Here is an 18,117-nt window from a genome sequence, read left to right as displayed (position 1 = left end):
ATGGACGAGGTGAAGTTAATCGACGATGTGAAGGTGATGGACGTGGTGAGGCTGATGGCACATGTGAAGGTGATGGACGAGGTGAAGACGATGGACAATTTGAAGATGAGGGCCCATGTGAAGGTGATGGACGAGGTGAGAGTGATGCACGAGGTGAAGTTGATGGACGAGGTGAGGGCGATGGGCCACGTGATGGTGATGGGCCATGTGGAGGTGATGGGCCATGTGAAGGTGATGGACGAGATGAAGGTGGTGGACCATGTGAAGGTGATTGTCCGTGTGAAGGTGATGGACGATGTGAAGGTGATGGACGAGGTGAAGGTGATGGACCATGTGATGGTGATGAATGAGGTGAAGATAATAAGCGATGTGAAGATGATGGTCCATGTGAAGGTGATGGATGAGGTGAGGGTGATGGGCCTCGTGAAGGTGATGGACCATGTGAAGTTGATGGACGAGCTGAAGGTGATGGACCATGTGAAGCTGATGGACCATGTGAAGGTGATGGCCGAGGTGAAGGTGATGGACGAGGTGAAGGTGATGATCAATGTGAAGGTGATGAACAATGTGAAGCTGATGGGCCATGTGAAGGTGATGGATCTTATGAAGGTAATGGACCATGTGAAGGTGATGGACGAGGTGATGGTGATGGACCATGTGAATGTGATGGACCAGGTGAAGGTGATGGACCATGTGGAGGTGATGGACGAGCTGAAGGTGATGGACGAGCTGAAGGTGGTGAACCATGTGAGAGGTGATGAACAATGTGAAGCTGATGGGCCATGTGAAGTTAATGGACCATGTGAAGGTGATGGACGAGGTGAAGGTGATGGACCATGTGAACGTGATGGGCCATGTGAAGATGATGGAACATATGAAGGTGATGTGCCATGTGAAAGTAGTGGGCCATATGAATGTGATGGACGAGGTGGTTGATGGACCATGTGAAGGTGATGGACGAGGTGGTTGATGGACCATATGAAGGTGATGGGGCATGTTAAGGTGAAGGACGAGTTGAAGGTGATGGACCATGTGAATGTGATGGGACATGTGAAGCTGATGGACGAGCTGGAGGTGATGGACCATGTGAAGGTGATGGGCCTTGTGAAGGTGATGGACAAGCTGAAGTTGAGGGACCATGTGAAGATGATGGGCCATGTGAAGGTGATGGACCATGTGAAGGTGATGGGCCATATGAAGGTGATGGACGAGCTGAAGTTGATGGACCATATGAAGGTGATGGGCCATGTGAAGGTGATGAACATGGTGAAGGTGATGGAACATGTGAAGGTGATGGGCCATGTGAAGTTAATGAACCATGTGAAGTTAATGGACCATTTGATGGTGATGGACCATGTGAAGGTGATGGACGAGGTGAAGATATTGGGCCATGTGAAAGTGATGGACGAGGTGAAGATGATGGACCTTGTGAAGGTAATGGACCATGTGAAGGTGATGGACGAGGTGAAGGTGATGGACGAGCTGAAGGTGATGGACCATGTGAAGGTGATGGACCATGTAAAGTTGATGGATGAGGTGAAGGTGATGGACCATGTGAATATGATGGGCCATATGAAGGTGATGGGCCATGTGAAGTTGATGGACGAGCTGAAGGTGATGGACCATGTGAAGGTGATGGACCATGTGAAGGTGATGGCCGAGGTGAAGGTGATGGACGAGGTGAAGGTGATGAACCATGTGAAGGTGATGAACCATGTGAAGCTGATGGGCCATGTGAATTTGATCGGCCATATGCAGGTGATGGACGAGGTGAAGGTGTTTGGCCATGTGAAGGTGAACGGCCATGTGAAGTTGATAGACCATGTGAAGGTGATGGACGAGGTGAAGGTGATGGGCCATGTGAATTTGATAGACCATGTGAAGGTGATAGACGAGGTGAAGGTGATGGACCATGTGAAGGTGATGGACGAGGTGCAGGTGATGGACCATGTGAAGGTGATGGACGAGGTGCAGGTGATGGACCATGTGAAGGTGATGGACCATGTGAAGGTGATTGGCCATGTGAAGGTGATGGACGAGGTGAAGGTGATGGACCATGTGAAGGTGATGGACGAGGTGAAGGTGATGGACCATGTGAAATTGATAGATGAGGTGAAGGTGATGGACCATGTGAAGGTGATGGACGAGGTGAAGGTGATAGACGAGGTGAAGGTGATGGACCATGTGAAGGTGATGGACCATGTGAAGGTGATGGACCATGTGAAGGTGATTGGCCATGTGAAGGTGATGGACGAGGTGAAGGTGATGGACCATGTGAAGGTGATGGACGAGGTGAAGGTGATGGACCATGTGAAATTGATAGATGAGGTGAAGGTGATGGACCATGTGAAGGTGATGGACGAGGTGAAGGTGATAGACGAGGTGAAGGTGATGGACCATGTGAAGGTGATGGACCATGTGAAGGTGATGGACGAGGTGAAGGTGATAGACGAGGTGAAGGTGATGGACCATGTGAAGGTGATGGGCTATGTGAAGTTGATGGACCATGTGAAGATGATGGACTACAAGTTCCAGCATGCAGGGGGCGGCGACCTCAGCCAATCAGAGGGGAGTGTGTATAGGGTTTGGGAAGCCCCAGCCAATGGGCGGCCTGCAGAGGCGGCGCAGGCGCAGTGTGTGTGGGTTGAGGGGGAGAGTTGACGGCGGCAGCCTTGGAAACGGATCGGGAGCGGGGCCCCGGTGCTGGTGAGTGGACACCTCCCCCCGGAGAGGGCGGGGCTTCAAGTCGATTCAAAGCGACGTTTCCGCATCTCTTCACCGGCCCCAGGGAGTAAAGCCACAGCGGGAACCCGGGGCTGCAGCCCGAAACCGACCCGCCCCCATCTCCTCCCCCTCCCATCCGCCCCCCTCCTCACCCCTCCCCCTCCCCCTCCCCCTCCTCACCCCCTCCCCCTCCCTCTCCCCCCTCCCCCTCCCCCTCCCCCTCCTCACCCCCTCCTCACCCATCCTCCCCTCTCCCCCCTCCCTCTCCTCACCCATCCTCCCCTCCCCCTCACCCCCCTCTTTCCCCCTTCACCCTGCCCCTCACCCCCTCCGTGATCACTCCCCTCCCTCCCACCTCACTCACCCCCCTCCCCACCCCTCCCCCATCCTCACCCCCTCCCCCTCCCCCATCCTCACCCCCACTAGCTCTCTTCTCCCCATTTCTCCCTCTGCCCCTTTTCTTCTCCCTGTCCCTAAAATTGTCGAACGCACTCAGGAAACATTTGCTCTTCCTGATTTCCTTCGCTTATCACTTTTGGTTTTGAGTGGCCATGTATTTTGCTTTTACTGCAAAAGAACAGCTGCTCGTGTTTAGGTGACTGTAGGTATGGGTCCTCTTTCTTTCTCATTATGCATTCCTAATGTGTTGCCAACTTTAGTGTGTGAGGGAGCTGTGAGTAATTGCTTATATTCACAACAAGCGCTAGCTCCTATGCTGAGCTCTGGGTTCTGTATTGCTGCTATACAGTGGCCAGGCTGTGCTTTGCCTCTTTTTAAAAAGTCTCAAATGCTGCACCCATATCTGGAGATTCTCTTTCACCCATCCCAGATAAGATGCATTATCCAATAAGTATAAAGTTTGTCACATCCTGTCTTCGCTCACTCGCTTGCTCTCCATATCTCAACATTTCTTGTTTTTATTTGTTTCATTAATGTAACTATGGTCAACCCTCTTCTCACTTTCCTTGCTTAGTTCCTCCTGAGCTGCAGATACATACTGTAATGCTATGCACGCTTCCTCCTTCCCACCTCCTTACTATGTTCAAACCTGGATGAATTGCACCGTATTCTGCTTCGAGTCATTCTTTACCAGGTTCTGCAGACTTCATAAAACCTAGATTTAAGTCCTACTACTTTATTTCCCCAGCTTCTCTCCACTCCCAGCTGGCAGTGTTGCCTTTCACCCGGTTTCTCAATAAAGTCTGTAGGCGCAGACACGATTGACTGTAGCCCATGGCTGATTGGTGCTGTGAACAGTGTTCTGGGTGTTTTAAGTTGTAGTGTTCTAAGTTTCTATTCTGTTTATCTTCTCAATTGGAGGACAAAGTTGTGTGGGACTTTGACTAGATTTGATGAATAGCTTGAGGCTTGTTGGTACCCTTCTGTTGGGACATCCCTTTATTCTTTGTGTGGAAACGTGTGAAATGGCAGCATTCATGTTGAAATAGTGTTGTAATATTGTGAAAATGTTTGGTTACTTCACTGGGGACCACTTGATGCTTGCGCCAGATTCCTGGAACTGAAAAACGTCCCATTCCTCAGGACTAACATTGCTCAGCTCGATCAGTTCAAAATTCTGCATCACAGAGATCATATTCATCGGAATCTCACACCATGGTCCATGTAACAAATCTCTGAGCTTTGCTCTTGTGTGCTATTCTGAACCCTTTGCATTGCCTTTGTTGTACAATCCTCCTGAGTATTATTCAGAACTGGAACTGTTCTGAGATCAGTTTCATTGGCATTCTGAGCAGCCCATCAGCACAGAGAGAGCAGTCAGCTTGTTGGGATACCAAACGAGCTATCCTTGAGCTGCTCCTTTAAAAGTGTGACGATGAGACCCATTTGAATTTGATTTTTTTGTTTGCTTTCAATCCAAGTCCATCCCTGTGAATGGGGCATGGGGAGGGGCTAGCAGAGAACTCTGTTTGCTGAAAAGCTTCCAGTGAGTGAAGCACTTGTTTGAAAATGGAACAGCGCCTTGCTGGAACGCTGCCTGTGAGCTGCTCCACAAAACCACAATGAGGTATCTTTGTGTCGAGTGAAGTAGATCAAAACAGGAAAGTTGCTGCATGCAAATGGGAGGTGAGATCTTCCTTTGGGAAGGGGTGCAGTTCAGACTCAGTTTTGTCAGGGAGTACCAACATTAAAAAAAAGAAAATTTACTTCAGTCTGTAGTTTTGATGCCACGAGTGAAGGAATTCTTAAGACATTGTGCCGGGATTGGTGAGTTACGAGATCTTCAACTTTGCTTAGTTAAAATAGCTTTTCACTTGAAAACCTTAGCACTCCATCTCGGGGCAGAGTGTTGAAGTTGATGCATGTTTACGATACTTACCATTTACTGGTCAGCTTTCGTGGTGCTTAATCTAAACATGTAGTCATGACAGTAATATATCTGCTGTCATTGCACTTAAGGTCAAATTCTGGAATTCTCCGTTTAAGACGAAGGGAGGGAGGGAGGGATGGCCCTCCCTTTTTCAATCATGAAATGCAAAACCTTCAACTTCTCAAATGAAGATCACACCAAGGATTGAAACAATGGAGCATTTTATCCCTGGAGTGAATTTTTTTTGTGTGTGTGTTGCTTGTTGCAGAATGGCGCGCTATGCTGCCCTCAGTTGTCAGGTCGGTCAGAGGTTCTTTTGATTGGTGCTGGATAGATCAGGAGACTGCATGGTGCCAAAAGACTGGGCTCAGTGGGTGGGAACGGAACTTCTGAAACATATGGTAAAAATGGGCAATAAATCGTGACATTAGGAGTCTGACACAACTTGAGCAGCTTAATGGTACAAGGACGAGGGAATTCAATTATGTGGAGGTGGCTAGAGAAGTTGGGGATTGTTCGCCTCAGAGCAGAGGAGATTTAATAGAGGGGTTTTGATAGAGTAAATAAGGAGAAACTTCTTTCCAGTGACAGGAGTGTCGGTAACCAGAGGACACAAATTTAAGGTAGTTGGCAGAAGAACTGGAGGGAGATGAGTAGAATGAGAAGTGAATTATGATCTGGAATGTGCTGCCTGAAAGGTTGATGGAAGCAGATTCAACAGTAACTTTCAAAAGTGAGTTGGATAAGCACTTGAAAAGGATAACATTTGCAGGGCTGTCATGTAACTAAATGAATAGCTCTTTCTGAGAGCTGATATAGGTACAATGGGCTGAATGGCCTCCTGTATTAATAATTTCCATCTTCCGAACTTTTTAATTTTTTTGAGTGCTGAGATCAACTTATATTTAGATAACATCTTTAACATCATAAAATGTTTCAAGGCACTTCACGGGAATGTTAAAATACAAAATATGCCACTGAGCCACATGAGGTAATAGGTCATATGACCAAAAGCTTATTCAAAGAGGTATGTTTTAACCAAGTATAGAGAGAGAAAGGAATTGTCCTGGATCTCTATTGTGGTGTATACTATTTTCAACATTTTGCATGCCCGATGTGAATATTCCCTCCTAAAAAGTTTCATGACTATAAGAACCTCTTCAGTGACATCAGTGTTGCAGTAAAGCACTTTGAGCTGGGGAAGGTATTGCCTCTGATGTTGCTAGTGTTGGTGGGAATGGTTTGATGAGAATAGGCTAAGAGCACCATGAAACTGTGATAGCGTCACACACAGTAACGGTGTGTCATGCTCCTAACTTTTGAGATACAAACTCTATTCATTGTGTACTCTTTGAAATTGACTTTTCCTCTTTAAAAAGTGGACGATGTGCTGCAAAAATGGCCACTGAAGATCAGATGAGCTGGCTTGTGTATTCAAAAAACCGACTCACTGTCTAACAGACAAAATGGCACAGCCCAGGCAAAAAGGTGTCAACAACAACACATCCAGAGATCATCAAAAGACATAAAAACAAAAAAACTGCGGATGCTGGAAATCCAAAACAAAAACAGAATGACCTGGAAAAACTCAGCAGGTCTGGCAGCATCGGCGGAGAAGAAAAGAGTTGACGTTTCGAGTCCTCATGACCCTTCGACAGAACTCAAGTTCTGTCGAAGGGTCATGAGGACTCGAAACGTCAACTCTTTTCTTCTCCGCCGATGCTGCCAGACCTGCTGAGTTTTTCCAGGTAATTCTGTTTTTGTTTTGTCATCAAAAGACATGTTGAATGGGTCATTTTGGCTTAATCCTCTCAGGATAAATGTTATCAAACCATAAACCAGGGTGTGACTAATCAACCCAAGACCACCACCATATTTGGGAAAGGAAATGCAATTGTGAGAAGTCACATGGTAAGGTGACCATATCTGTCCTTTGCTAATCTTAAAATACTGATGCAGTAAATAAGACAGCAGCAACAGAAAAGGCAGTAACATGTCTTAAGAGAACCAGAGGCTGTAACTTCGCAAAGTCTCCAAGCCTGTTCCTTTTCAGATCCACCAATGCAGCAGTCTAACCTCCTTGCTAATGAGACTACAAGCAATTAACTTCATGACCTGCAGAAAGTCCACCGCTCCAAGAGAATCCTGAAACAACTTTGGCATGTAACGTCATCTGTTGAATTCACCCAAACTACCCTTCAGGACCGAAGGTGTCTTCTCCATCAGGCCTGCAATGTGTGTTTTCCAGAACAAGACAATCACATGAGTGATGAACTACTGTATCTTTTTTGCTTACAACCTGTAAAAGTGCACTATTCTCTTCAACTGTGCTTTCCTTGTGTGTGTGTGTGTGTGTATGCATAACTCAGTGCCGTAACATTAGATTTTGGGGTAAGTGTGTAAATAAACAATCCCCTTTATTTAAACCTACAAAAAGCTTGCTGCTGGTCATTCAAACTGTCCACACACTCAGGGGTTAAAGAAACATACACCTCTTCCTCTCAAAAGCTATTGATTGTGGACAGTTATGAAGGTAATGGGGATTTCAGCATTCCTCTTGCCCCGTCTATAGGATTGTAGAAAACTGGCTAATTGGGTATTTTGTTTCCAGTCTCTTGCTAGCAATCAGTTAAGCACTTGGTGCTTTGTCACATTGCTGTTCCTTCTCTTCCACAGCTCCACCCAAATACAATAATATTTCTGCTCCTGAACTGTGTGGTGTAGCTGGTCAATCATGGTTTACCCACACATTTTTACTGGGTTAAGTGATTTGCTGATGAGAGGATTCATTCTAGATCAGTGTAAAAGCAGAAGCCTGTGTTGCTTTTACTTTCTGGCTGAGCGCGTGTCGATTAGTTATACGGCTTTGAACTAACAGCACATTGTGGAGCAGAGAAATAACACAAGAACAGGCCATTCAGCCCAGTCAGTGTTTCTGTTCCTGGGCCGAAATCCTAATCCAGCTGTTCACATATCTCTGAAGTTGCCTTTCCTTCAACCTATTCACTTCCTTTTTTAAATATTGGAAGGATTTTTGCTTCTTGCTTTTGTTCTACCTTTTTAATTCTTTCATGGGATGTGGGGGTTGCTGGTTAGGCCTCTCACAGCAGCACCCCCTCACTACTACAGAGGAATGTCAGATTAGATTTTGAACTCAATTCCCTGAAGCAACATTTGAAACCCACAACTATCTGACCCAGGAGGGAATGCTACACACTGAGACATGCCTGATAATTCTAGGATAAGGAGGACATTATGGATTTTGGCTAGTATGAGGATTAGAGTAACATTGTTCTAAATTGTGCTAGACCATTTAATCCTATCTACAGCCAGATATTACACTGTTTATCAGTTAAGGGAACTAGTTAATACTTTATTACACAATGCCTTTCCTCTGTCAAAATCAGTTGTATTTATCTAGGTTATGACAAGGGAAACAATTATGCAATTCAATCGGATTGGTGCACTTTAGTTGACCATTCTACAGCTGTGCATGTTCAGCCACTGAGTATATTCAAACCAGAGATCGATTAGATTTTTAGACACTGAGGGAATCGAGGGATTTGGGAATATTGTGGAAAGATGAAGCTGAGGTAGGGGATCAGCTATGATCTTATTGGCTGAGAAGGCTCAAAGAGCTGAAGGGCCTACTATTTCTTATTTCTAATCAATTTGGATTAGATTGTGATTTAGGTTAGTAATGTGTCCACACTGTCACATTCACAGGCCTTGATTTTTGCTGGCAGGGTAGGGTGCGTGAGATGGCGGTTTGGGGGTTGGCCTTGGAGTAAGACCTGGGGTCATTTTAACTCCCAGGCAGGGTAGGGCAGTCTCTGAATCCGGCAAGGCTGACTTAAGCAAAAACAGAATTACCTGGAAAAACTCAGCAGGTCTGGCAGCATCGGCTGAGAAGAAAAGAGTTGACGTTTCGAGTCCTCATGACCCTTCGACAGAACTGTCGAAGGGTCATGAGGACTCGAAACGTCAACTCTTTTCTTCTCCGCCGATGCTGCCAGACCTGCTGAGTTTTTCCAGGTAATTCTGTTTTTGTTTTGGATTTCCAGCATCCGCAGTTTTTTTGTTTTTATTTTTGTTTTTATATTTTTAAGGCTGACTTAAGGGCTGGGAAACAGGGATTATAAACGAATATAACCTCAGCACTGGAAAAGGGATTTGACAACCAATGCCGGCAGTGAGAGGGAGAAGCAAGACTTGGGTTGGGGAGGCCCAAGGACTCATCGCAGAGTCATGTTTTGGACTTCTGCTTAAAAGTGGGGGTGATGTTCAGGGCACGCAAAGCACCACTTGTAGTATATGCAGTTGATTTGTGAATCTGTTTATTTGAGATACTCTACACAAGATGGCTACTTCTGACTTGCTGGACTATTTCCAGATGAAAGACCTAACGTTACTCAAGCTGGTACCCTAATCTAGCAACTGCTCCAGTGACAAAGTGGCGGTTAGCATTGACAATAAAGCCTAATTGTTACTCTGTGTAAGTATCTTTTGTGTACCATTGTTAATAACAATGAACTTTTTTTAACGTTTAACAGGCAACCTCTAGACAGGATGCACAGCGTGGCTAGTTGCAGTGCATCCCTGGGATCTTTGGGATTGATGCAACTCTTTGGGGTTTCCTGGGCCTGGAGTATTGCTGCTAGCTTTGGCATTTACCTGGGAAGTGGAGGATGGAGGTTTATTCGGATAGTGATAAAAACTGCGCCAAGAGATTTCTTGTAAGTTGCACTATGTGAGCTTATTGAGTAATGTATGTGCATCTTTTTATATTAATGTCGGATTGCCAGTATTGCATATCATCCCATTCTCTTGACAAAAAAACTTAGTTCTGGGATGGGCCACCCAACTTTTTTTTCCCCATTTGTTCTGCCATGTTTGTGTTGCCTACTTTATTCCCAAGTTGGCAGTCCTCATCTCTCTCAGCTGCTCTCCTGTAATCCTTGAATTTTACAGCACAAAAGGAGTCCATTCGGCCCATCATGCCTTTAGCGTACTGGGTCTCTGAAAGAGCCATCCCAATTAGTCCCACCATCTCCCCCTGCTTTTTCCCCACAGCCCAGTAAAATTGTCCTTGTCCTTCACCTGATCTTGTTGCCGCATTTTTTTAAAAATGTTCCTTCATCAGCTGTTGTTGTGGTTTATCTGATTGTGATTACTTTAGATACATACACCTTGGACTTGCCACTCCCAAGATTAGATTTCTGATTCCCCAAACTAAGGGTGTTAAACAAGATCAGCTATTGGAGAGAAAATACTCTCATGTTATAATGGTTTTGTGTGGATTTAGACCCAGTGAAATGGCCCATGTTCCAAACTGGCACAATACTACATCTTAAAATATATGGAATGCAAAGTGGAACTGCTAACTCCTTTGCTGTAGATATCCTTTACTTAATTCTATTGGGGTGTTATCCAAATTTGATATTTTCATCCATTTAGAATATGTTCCTTCATTAGCTGTTGTAATGGTTTATCTGATTGTGATTACTTTAGATATATACACCTTGGACTTGCCACTCCCAAGATTAGATTTCTGATTCCCCAAACTAAAGGTGTTAAACAAGATCAGCTATTGGAGAGAAAATACTCTCGTTATAGTGGTTTTGTGTGAATTTAGACCCAGTGAAATGGGATTCATTATCTTATTTTTTTGGAAAATAAAGCTCAAGATGGGGTTATGGTGTCTGTGCTTGACTTGGCAGGCCGGCTATCTCTCCCTCTCTGTCACCTCAAGAGTTTGTCCCAACTTCTGACACACTCTACTTGGGTCTGCCTCTATAGCTCACTGGAGTTGTATGATAAACAGACACATCGCCATTCTGTACAGCTATAATTTTAATGGCATTGACCCTCCCCATTTGAACTAACTTTAAAAGATAAAAGCAAAAAACTGCAGATGCTGGAAGAGTCATACAGACTCGAAACGTTAACTGTGTTCCTCTCCACAGATGCTGTCAGACCTGCTGAGTTTTTCCAGGTATTTTTATTTTTCTTTAAAAGAAAGTCTGTTCATTGCTGTTAACCTTGTCCTGATCAAACTATTTGCTACAAGGTGATGATCTCTTAAATTGGTATGTTTGTTGTTTAAAACAATGTATTGCTCGCATCAGGAATGTTGCTCAGTATTTCATTGAAGTTCATGTTGACTCAATGGTTATATTTACTGTTGGATTAGGAAGGTTGACAAGATTGTGATATATTGCAGTGACTGTATTATTTTTGAGATGTTTTGCAACACTCATTATGCAACCTTTTCTAGAGCTGTGCATTCCTCCAACTCCTGATCTTTTACCAATTCCCCCACTTCCTTTGCTCCACCAATGGCAGCTGTGCCTTCATCCATCTTGGCCCGAAGGTCAGGAATTTCTGCTCTCACTTGCCGTCTCTCGCCGTCTTACCCTCTCCCAGTCTCCTCTCCCTCTCTGTCTCTCCTCTAAGATACTTCATTAAATCCCATCGCTTTAAATAAAGTTTTAATCACCCCACCTAATGTCTTCATTTTTTTGACCCTGTATTAATCTTGTAATGCAGCACAGACTAACCAACCTAAATTCTGATCCTGCTTTTAGACGTGTCCAAATCAAGTGTAGATTGGTCCCATTTCCCCCTCGCCTCCTGTTTCACTTGTATCATGTTACGATGTATGTTTTTGTGATTATTTGGACACATTACCCTGCCTGAAAGTCAGACTCCTCTCAGGGCAGCCAGCGTTATGCTATTTTTGATTTCTGTTTTCATTTTTTGGTCCCACTTAACTTAAGGCAACTTTTTAAATTGCCAAGAAAAAGTCACAATGATCTCGAAGTCTGCACACCCTTTTTAAAAGAAAAAAAACAGAGAATTGGTGACAGTGTAATGCAACTGCAGAAAGCTGCCTACTGACTCCGGTTAGATTGTAACAACCCTATTGGACACACCCTCTGTAGTATCAGTTTCTTGACTGCTTCCCTTGTAATTGACGGTTTTAAAAAAAAAGCTTACATTTATCTAGCACCTTATCTCATCCACGTGGTGCCCCAAAGTGTGTTTCATATTTATTCAGTTACTGTTGGCAGATAATAACTGAGGCGTCTAAAAAGCAGGATCAGAATTTAGGTGGTTTAGTTTTCTTCTGCATTATAAGATTAATACAGCATCAAAAAGATGAAAACATTAGGTGGGATGATTAAAAGTTGGGAAACAGGCAGAGCTCCAGATTTCGACTTCCTTTCAAGTGAAGATGATTATGATTTTGGGGAGCATTTTGCAATTATATATGGAGCCTTGATGCCTTAACCAGTTAAGGCAATAGCTAGTTCAGGATAATCCCAATGACACTGTTTGAGGCGGTGCTGCATTGTCGAAGGCAGCCTCTCTCGGGCAAGACTTTTAAACCTGTTTAGGTTGACGAGAAGAATCCGAGAGTGGGTTCTCGTGGTGTCCCAGTCACCATTCCTCTTTCAACCAGGAAAACCAGATGAATTGATTGTTCATCTCTCTCGTTGCTTGAGGGGAGGTTGTGCATAATTGGATACTAGATTTTTTTCAAAATTCATTTGTGGGGTGTGAATGTTCTTGGCTAGGCCAGCATTTATTGTCCATGCCCAGTTGCCCTTGAGGTGGTGGTGAGTGGCCACCTTGAGTTATTGCACTCCATCTGGTGTAGGTACACCCACAGTGCTAACGAGAGTTTGCTCAGTTACTATCTGCCAAAGATTAAAAATTTGAGGTGGATGGATTTTTGTTGTGCAAGGATATTAAGGGTTCGGAAAACAAAGCAGTTAAACAGAGTTAAGATACATTTAAGAGTTAAGATTGTGGGGAGATGGTGGCGAAGTGGTAATATCAGTGGACTAGTAATTCAGAGGTTCAGAACTCTGAAGAAGAGTCATACAAACTTGAAGCCTTAACTCTGTTTCTCTCTCCGCAGATGCTACCAGGTCTGCTGAGATTTTTCCAGCATTTCCTGGGTTTATATTAGTACAGAGGCCCGGGCTAATGCTCTGGGGACATGGGTTCAAATCCCACCACGGCAGCTGGTTGAATTTGAATTCCATTAATAAAAAAAAATCTGGCATTGAAAGCTAATCCCAGTAATGGTGATCGTGAAACTATCATTGATTGTTGTTTTTAAAAATCCATCTGGTTCTTTAATGCCCTTTAGGGGAGGAAATCTGTCATCCTTACCTGGTCTGGCCTACAAGTGACTCCAGACCCAAATGGTTTACTCTTAACTGGCTATTGAAATGCCCTAAAAAGCTACTTATTGCTCATCCCTACTTGTCTGTGAACTAAGTGCTGACCTAGCCAGCGATGCCTGCGTCCTGTGACTGCAAGATCAGCCATGATCTTACTGAATGCCGGAGCAGGCTCGAGGGGCTGAGCGACCTACTCCTCCTAATTCATATGTTTGTATGAACGTTTGTATCATTTTTTTAAGATTGCAGATCAGCCATGATCTAGTTGAATGTGGAATGGCCTCCTCCAACTGAAATGACTCACTAAGATGAAAAATAGCAAGTTAAAATGAAAAATTTTAAAGACTTTGCTATTGGGATAAGGCAGCTTGTTTTAATCATGCAGATATGGAGGCTGCACAGAGGCTGCTCTCTCATGACCCAAACTGTTGAAGCCCCAAATATAAAAATGCCTCAGGTTACGGTCGTTCTTCTGTTCTGTTCTGTCCTGTCCTGTCCTATCGTACATGTGACTTCACAAACTTCTTTGAAAGGCTGTTTTACCATTGTACTCAGTCCTAACCTGCACTGAATCCTGCTTGCCCATTGCCCCTAGCATTGGCTCTTGGCCCAGCAGTGCCTCATTCTCATTTTCATGTTCAAATCCCTCCATGGCTTCACCCCTCCTTTATCTGTATAACCTGTACTAGCCTCCCAATCCTCCCAGACCTGTACGCTTCTCCCTGGCCTCTAACATCCCCAATACCTTTTGCCCATATAGTGACCATATTTTGAGCCATCCAAGCCCCAGGCTCTAGGCTTTCCTCCCTAGACCTCCCTGTCTCTTTTTTGGGATACTCCTTAACTTCTTCAAAGGCATACCTTTTTTCAGTCATCCTCCTAATATTGGCTTGGTTTAATTCTTTTTGCTTAATCCTGTGAAGCACCTTAAGCAGAGTTTAGGTAGGTCAGTCTTTGGAGTGGTTTGTTCACCGAACATGGAGAGAAACAGCAATTAAAGGCCAAATCTGGGCAGTAACCCATGCCAAAAGAGGCTTATTAGCAGAAAACAGCTTCTTAAAATGATTCATCTTACTGACCTTTCCTAACAAGGGTAAAGGTTCTGACCCAAAGGCTAAGCAGGTTCATGTCATTTGGAATTCCCTTGGCTGTACATCCTCTCCCAAAGGCTCATGAAATGAGAGCCATTGTTGTTGGGAGTGAGCAGTGGGTTTAAGGGCAGCACTGCACGGATTTTCTTGGTGCCTTGCCAGCAAACTTGTGCCAGTGTCGCTTATAACATTGTTTCAGATGGGTTGGAATGGTTTGTAATGAGTTACTCTCTTATCTTTGCCTTAGAGTATGCAAGACTTTTTAAAAATTAAGAAACATTTTTGTGATGGGCCAAGACTTCAGGGCAGTGCCAAGTTTGGTTATGTAAAGATCATGACTTGAGCATTGAGAAGATTGAGGGGCAATCTGCCCAGATGTTAAACAGACTTGATCAGGCAGATATTGTTTCCTCTGGCGATGCTATCAACAGGGAGGGGAAGTAATCTTAAAATTAGTGCCAGGTCATTCAGAAGTGAAATCGGGAAGTATGCATCCCACATCACAGTGGAAATCTGCAGTTCTACTCTATCTTTCTCTCCTTCCCCCACACCCACCCTCTACCAAAAAGGTTGGGACAATAGCAGCTTTCAAGACTGAGATCGAGAGAATATTGTAGGTTAAGGAACATGAAGTTCAGGCAGATAAACCTAAGGTGCTAGCCAGCCTTCATCCAATTGAATAGCAGCACAGGCTCAAGGGATGAATGGCCTACAGCAGCTCTATATGTTCTAAGTAATGGTCTACAAATAGGCCTTGAGCCTCAGTGGAGCGAGGCTGCAGGGAAAAGGAACAAAGTGCCGGTGACAAAAACAAAAATAGCTGGAAAAACTCAGCAGGCCTGACGGCATCCGTGGAGAGAACGACAGTTAACGTTGCGAGTCCGTATGACTCTTCATCAGAAGTGTCGGTGAGATTTGGTAGTGTGCTCCTTTATTAAGTGACAGTGAAGGTTTGGCATCAGGGACCAGAGTAATCTTTCAGGAGCAGGTTAAAACTGCAGATCACATTTCTGACTTGAGCGCACGTTGGTCATTTATGATTTTGCAAGTTCAGTGGAGAATGAAATCAAAACAGAGTTAATGGCCTGTGATTTTTTTTTCCCCCTTTTCCCCCCCACCACCCCCTTTTTGACAGTGGTCTGTTATTGCTGCTGAGGGTTAAATTAGCTGTGTGGAAGCACCAGCGGGAAGACAGCACCATTCCAAAGATCTTTCACCAGACCGTGCAGAGGCATCCAGAGAAAGTGGCCCTCATTTACGAAGGAGTTGACCAAAAGTGGACCTTCAGGGAGCTCGACGAGTACTCCAATGCAGTGGCCAACTTTCTGCATGAACAGGGCTATGGGCCAGGCGACGTTGTTGCATTGTTTATGGAGAGCAGGCCCGAGTTCGTTGGCCTGTGGCTTGGCATGGCAAAAGTCGGAGTGGAGGGTGCACTGCTGAACTTCAACCTTCGCCTGGATGCACTCACTCACTGCCTGTCCGTGTCAGGAGCTAAAGCTATTATCTTTGGAGTGGAGATGAGTGACGGTGAGTCAGCAGTATATAGCTAAAAAGAAAAAAAACTTATGTTTCCACACACTTCCAAACCCTGGAGATAGCAAAGTGCTTTCCAGTCAATTCATTATATGCTGTTGCTGTTATGCAAGTAAATCCTGCAGCCAATTTGTACATAGCAAACAGGAATGAGCTAAACGACCAGTTAACCTGATGGGTCCTCAATCGGAAAGATGGCATCTCCGACAGTGCAGCACTTTCTCGGCTGGATTGTCAACCTAGATTTTGTGTGTTCGTTCCCTGGAGTGCCTAATATTTCCGCCTCTATGCTAGAGATCTCCTTAGAGATCTCCAAAATGGAGTGGGGACAAGGTGATAGATGAAAGTCCTTCCCTGAACTTCCAGCTCCATCTTGCAAAATAATCAAGGCTTTATCATCCAGTCTGTTACGTGTGCTGAATATAAGGCACCTCTTTCCCTATTGGAAAGGCCTAGGAGGAGAGTGTTTTCTAGGCTAAATGCACAGATTTTTTTCAGATTTCATGTTTCATTGGAAATAAGACCACTGTTTATACTTAAATATATACCCAGTAAGATATAAACTTGTAGAGATTTAGTTCAGTCCAGAATTTCTCATTGCTGAAAGGGCACTGGAAATTGATTCAGTAGTAGCTTTTCAAAAAGAAATCAGAAATTGGATAGCTCTTTCTAAGAGCTAACATGGGTAGGATGGACCAAATGGCTGCCTCTTGTGCTTTGTGAAAATTCTGGCACAAATCTCTGAAGTTTAATCTTGACATATGAGGCTTTTTACAATAAAAGTTGACAACTCTTCTTAACTTTTCAAGCATGTGCTATTTCTGTATTTGTGGTATTTTTAAATCTCACACCTGTTCTGTCACAGAATGTCACTGAGTTGCTTTTGAAGCACAGCACAGAATGTGATAAACCCAGCATATCTGCATCGACTGTGGCCCTGCTGCACCTGATTTGGTTTATGTCTGTGTTTATTTTCTAGCACTGTTGGAAGTAAATGGAATCCTGGGGATGAAAGTTCGGAGGTTCTGCATTGGAAACTGGGATCCAAGCAAAGTTGCAGTAGGCACAGAACATCTTGACCCTCTACTAAGTGCAGCTTCCAAATACCCACCCTCTCCTCCTCTGGCAATAGGATTCATGGGTAATGAGTATTTTAATACTGGATTATTTCTCAAATGTAAATACTAACATCTGTAAGTGGCTATTTGGATAAGCTTCCCCTGTTTACGTAATAGTGTAACCCATTAGGCCTAGGCTTGAAGGGGTGGATGATTCGCAACTAACCAACTGCCAAATCCTCTAGCTACTGGGAAACTCAAGGTTTACTTTGGTGTGACTCTCCCAACTGGTTTGCCCCCTCTCCTGCACTGCTGAGAAGCATTGGCAACTCCCTTGCTCGCGTTATAAATTGAATAGAGCTTATCTCGAGCCTAGGTCTCTTCCTACAACCTAAAATAAACATTAAATACTGTATTGCAAAAGTCCTACAACAGCCTTGTCATCAAGTGTTGGTGGAAAAGCATTAATTTCCCCATTTCCCCTAACGTTCAGTCTAATCAGGACCTACACATTCATGGCATTTTCTCAGGCTGTGACATTAGAAGAGAGCATTTTGCTTACTGCTGACAAAGGGAGATGTGATGTTGAAGCTTTTCACCTTGCACTCCTCTGGACAGGTACAAGAATGCCAAATTTCAAAGGGAGCAACAATTCAGACTGCTTGAGAAAAGGGCACAGGTTGGCAAGTTGACTCTGGTCGAGGCGTTGCCATGGCGAATGCACGAGGGAACTATTGTTCCCCCCGTGCTTTTGTTTAATTCAAGAAACCTTTACATGTGCCTTTTGCCTGCAGAGGACTGGTCCCTGTGTATGAATATATGTAGGGATGAATATATTTCTTTGCTTTTGTCTCCCACAAGCCCACTGCTGCTCACCATCTTCAATGAATCTGCACCATCTCCCTGGTTGTTGAATACTAAAGTCAAGGTTTTGTACAGCCCTCCTCCATTAAAACTAATAACCAGAGACAAGTCTATAAAAAAAACTCCTGAACTATTCAGAGCCTGATTTAATCTCTTTAATAAATACTGTTATTGAAAACGCGAGTATCACAGCCAAAGGAAGGATGCAGCCTTAATATTCTAGAAAAAACACACAGTTGTGGATTTTCTGAGTATAACTTCTCAGATCTATTGATTGATTGATATTGTACATTATAGCCCTGTTCTGCCCTTAAATGGAT

The 18,117-nt window shown here is 44.2% G+C and overlaps 1 protein-coding gene across 4 annotated transcripts in view; it reads left to right on the top strand.

The window, feature by feature from the left end:
- The first annotated feature begins 2,633 nt into the window (after positions 1-2,633).
- slc27a1a (solute carrier family 27 member 1a) overlaps positions 2,634-18,117 on the top strand; it is a 39,171-nt gene continuing 23,687 nt past the window's right edge. The window contains exons 1-4 of one of the 4 annotated variants that reach the window (XM_041177281.1): positions 2,634-2,706; positions 9,607-9,789; positions 15,475-15,869; positions 16,855-17,016. In XM_041177281.1, the coding sequence (XP_041033215.1) occupies positions 9,623-9,789; positions 15,475-15,869; positions 16,855-17,016 (724 nt within the window). In that variant the 5' untranslated portion in view covers positions 2,634-2,706; positions 9,607-9,622. Of the gene's footprint in view, positions 2,707-3,190; positions 3,330-4,655; positions 4,951-7,151; positions 7,289-9,606; positions 9,790-15,474; positions 15,870-16,854; positions 17,017-18,117 lie in introns of those variants that run through there. The other 3 variants (XM_041177282.1, XM_041177283.1, XM_041177280.1) reach the window with 3 other exon arrangements.

Source organism: Carcharodon carcharias, chromosome 30, assembly GCF_017639515.1.
Source record: "Carcharodon carcharias isolate sCarCar2 chromosome 30, sCarCar2.pri, whole genome shotgun sequence".
NCBI classification, from domain to species: domain Eukaryota; kingdom Metazoa; phylum Chordata; class Chondrichthyes; order Lamniformes; family Lamnidae; genus Carcharodon; species Carcharodon carcharias.
This window is presented reverse-complemented; position numbering and strand designations above follow the sequence as displayed.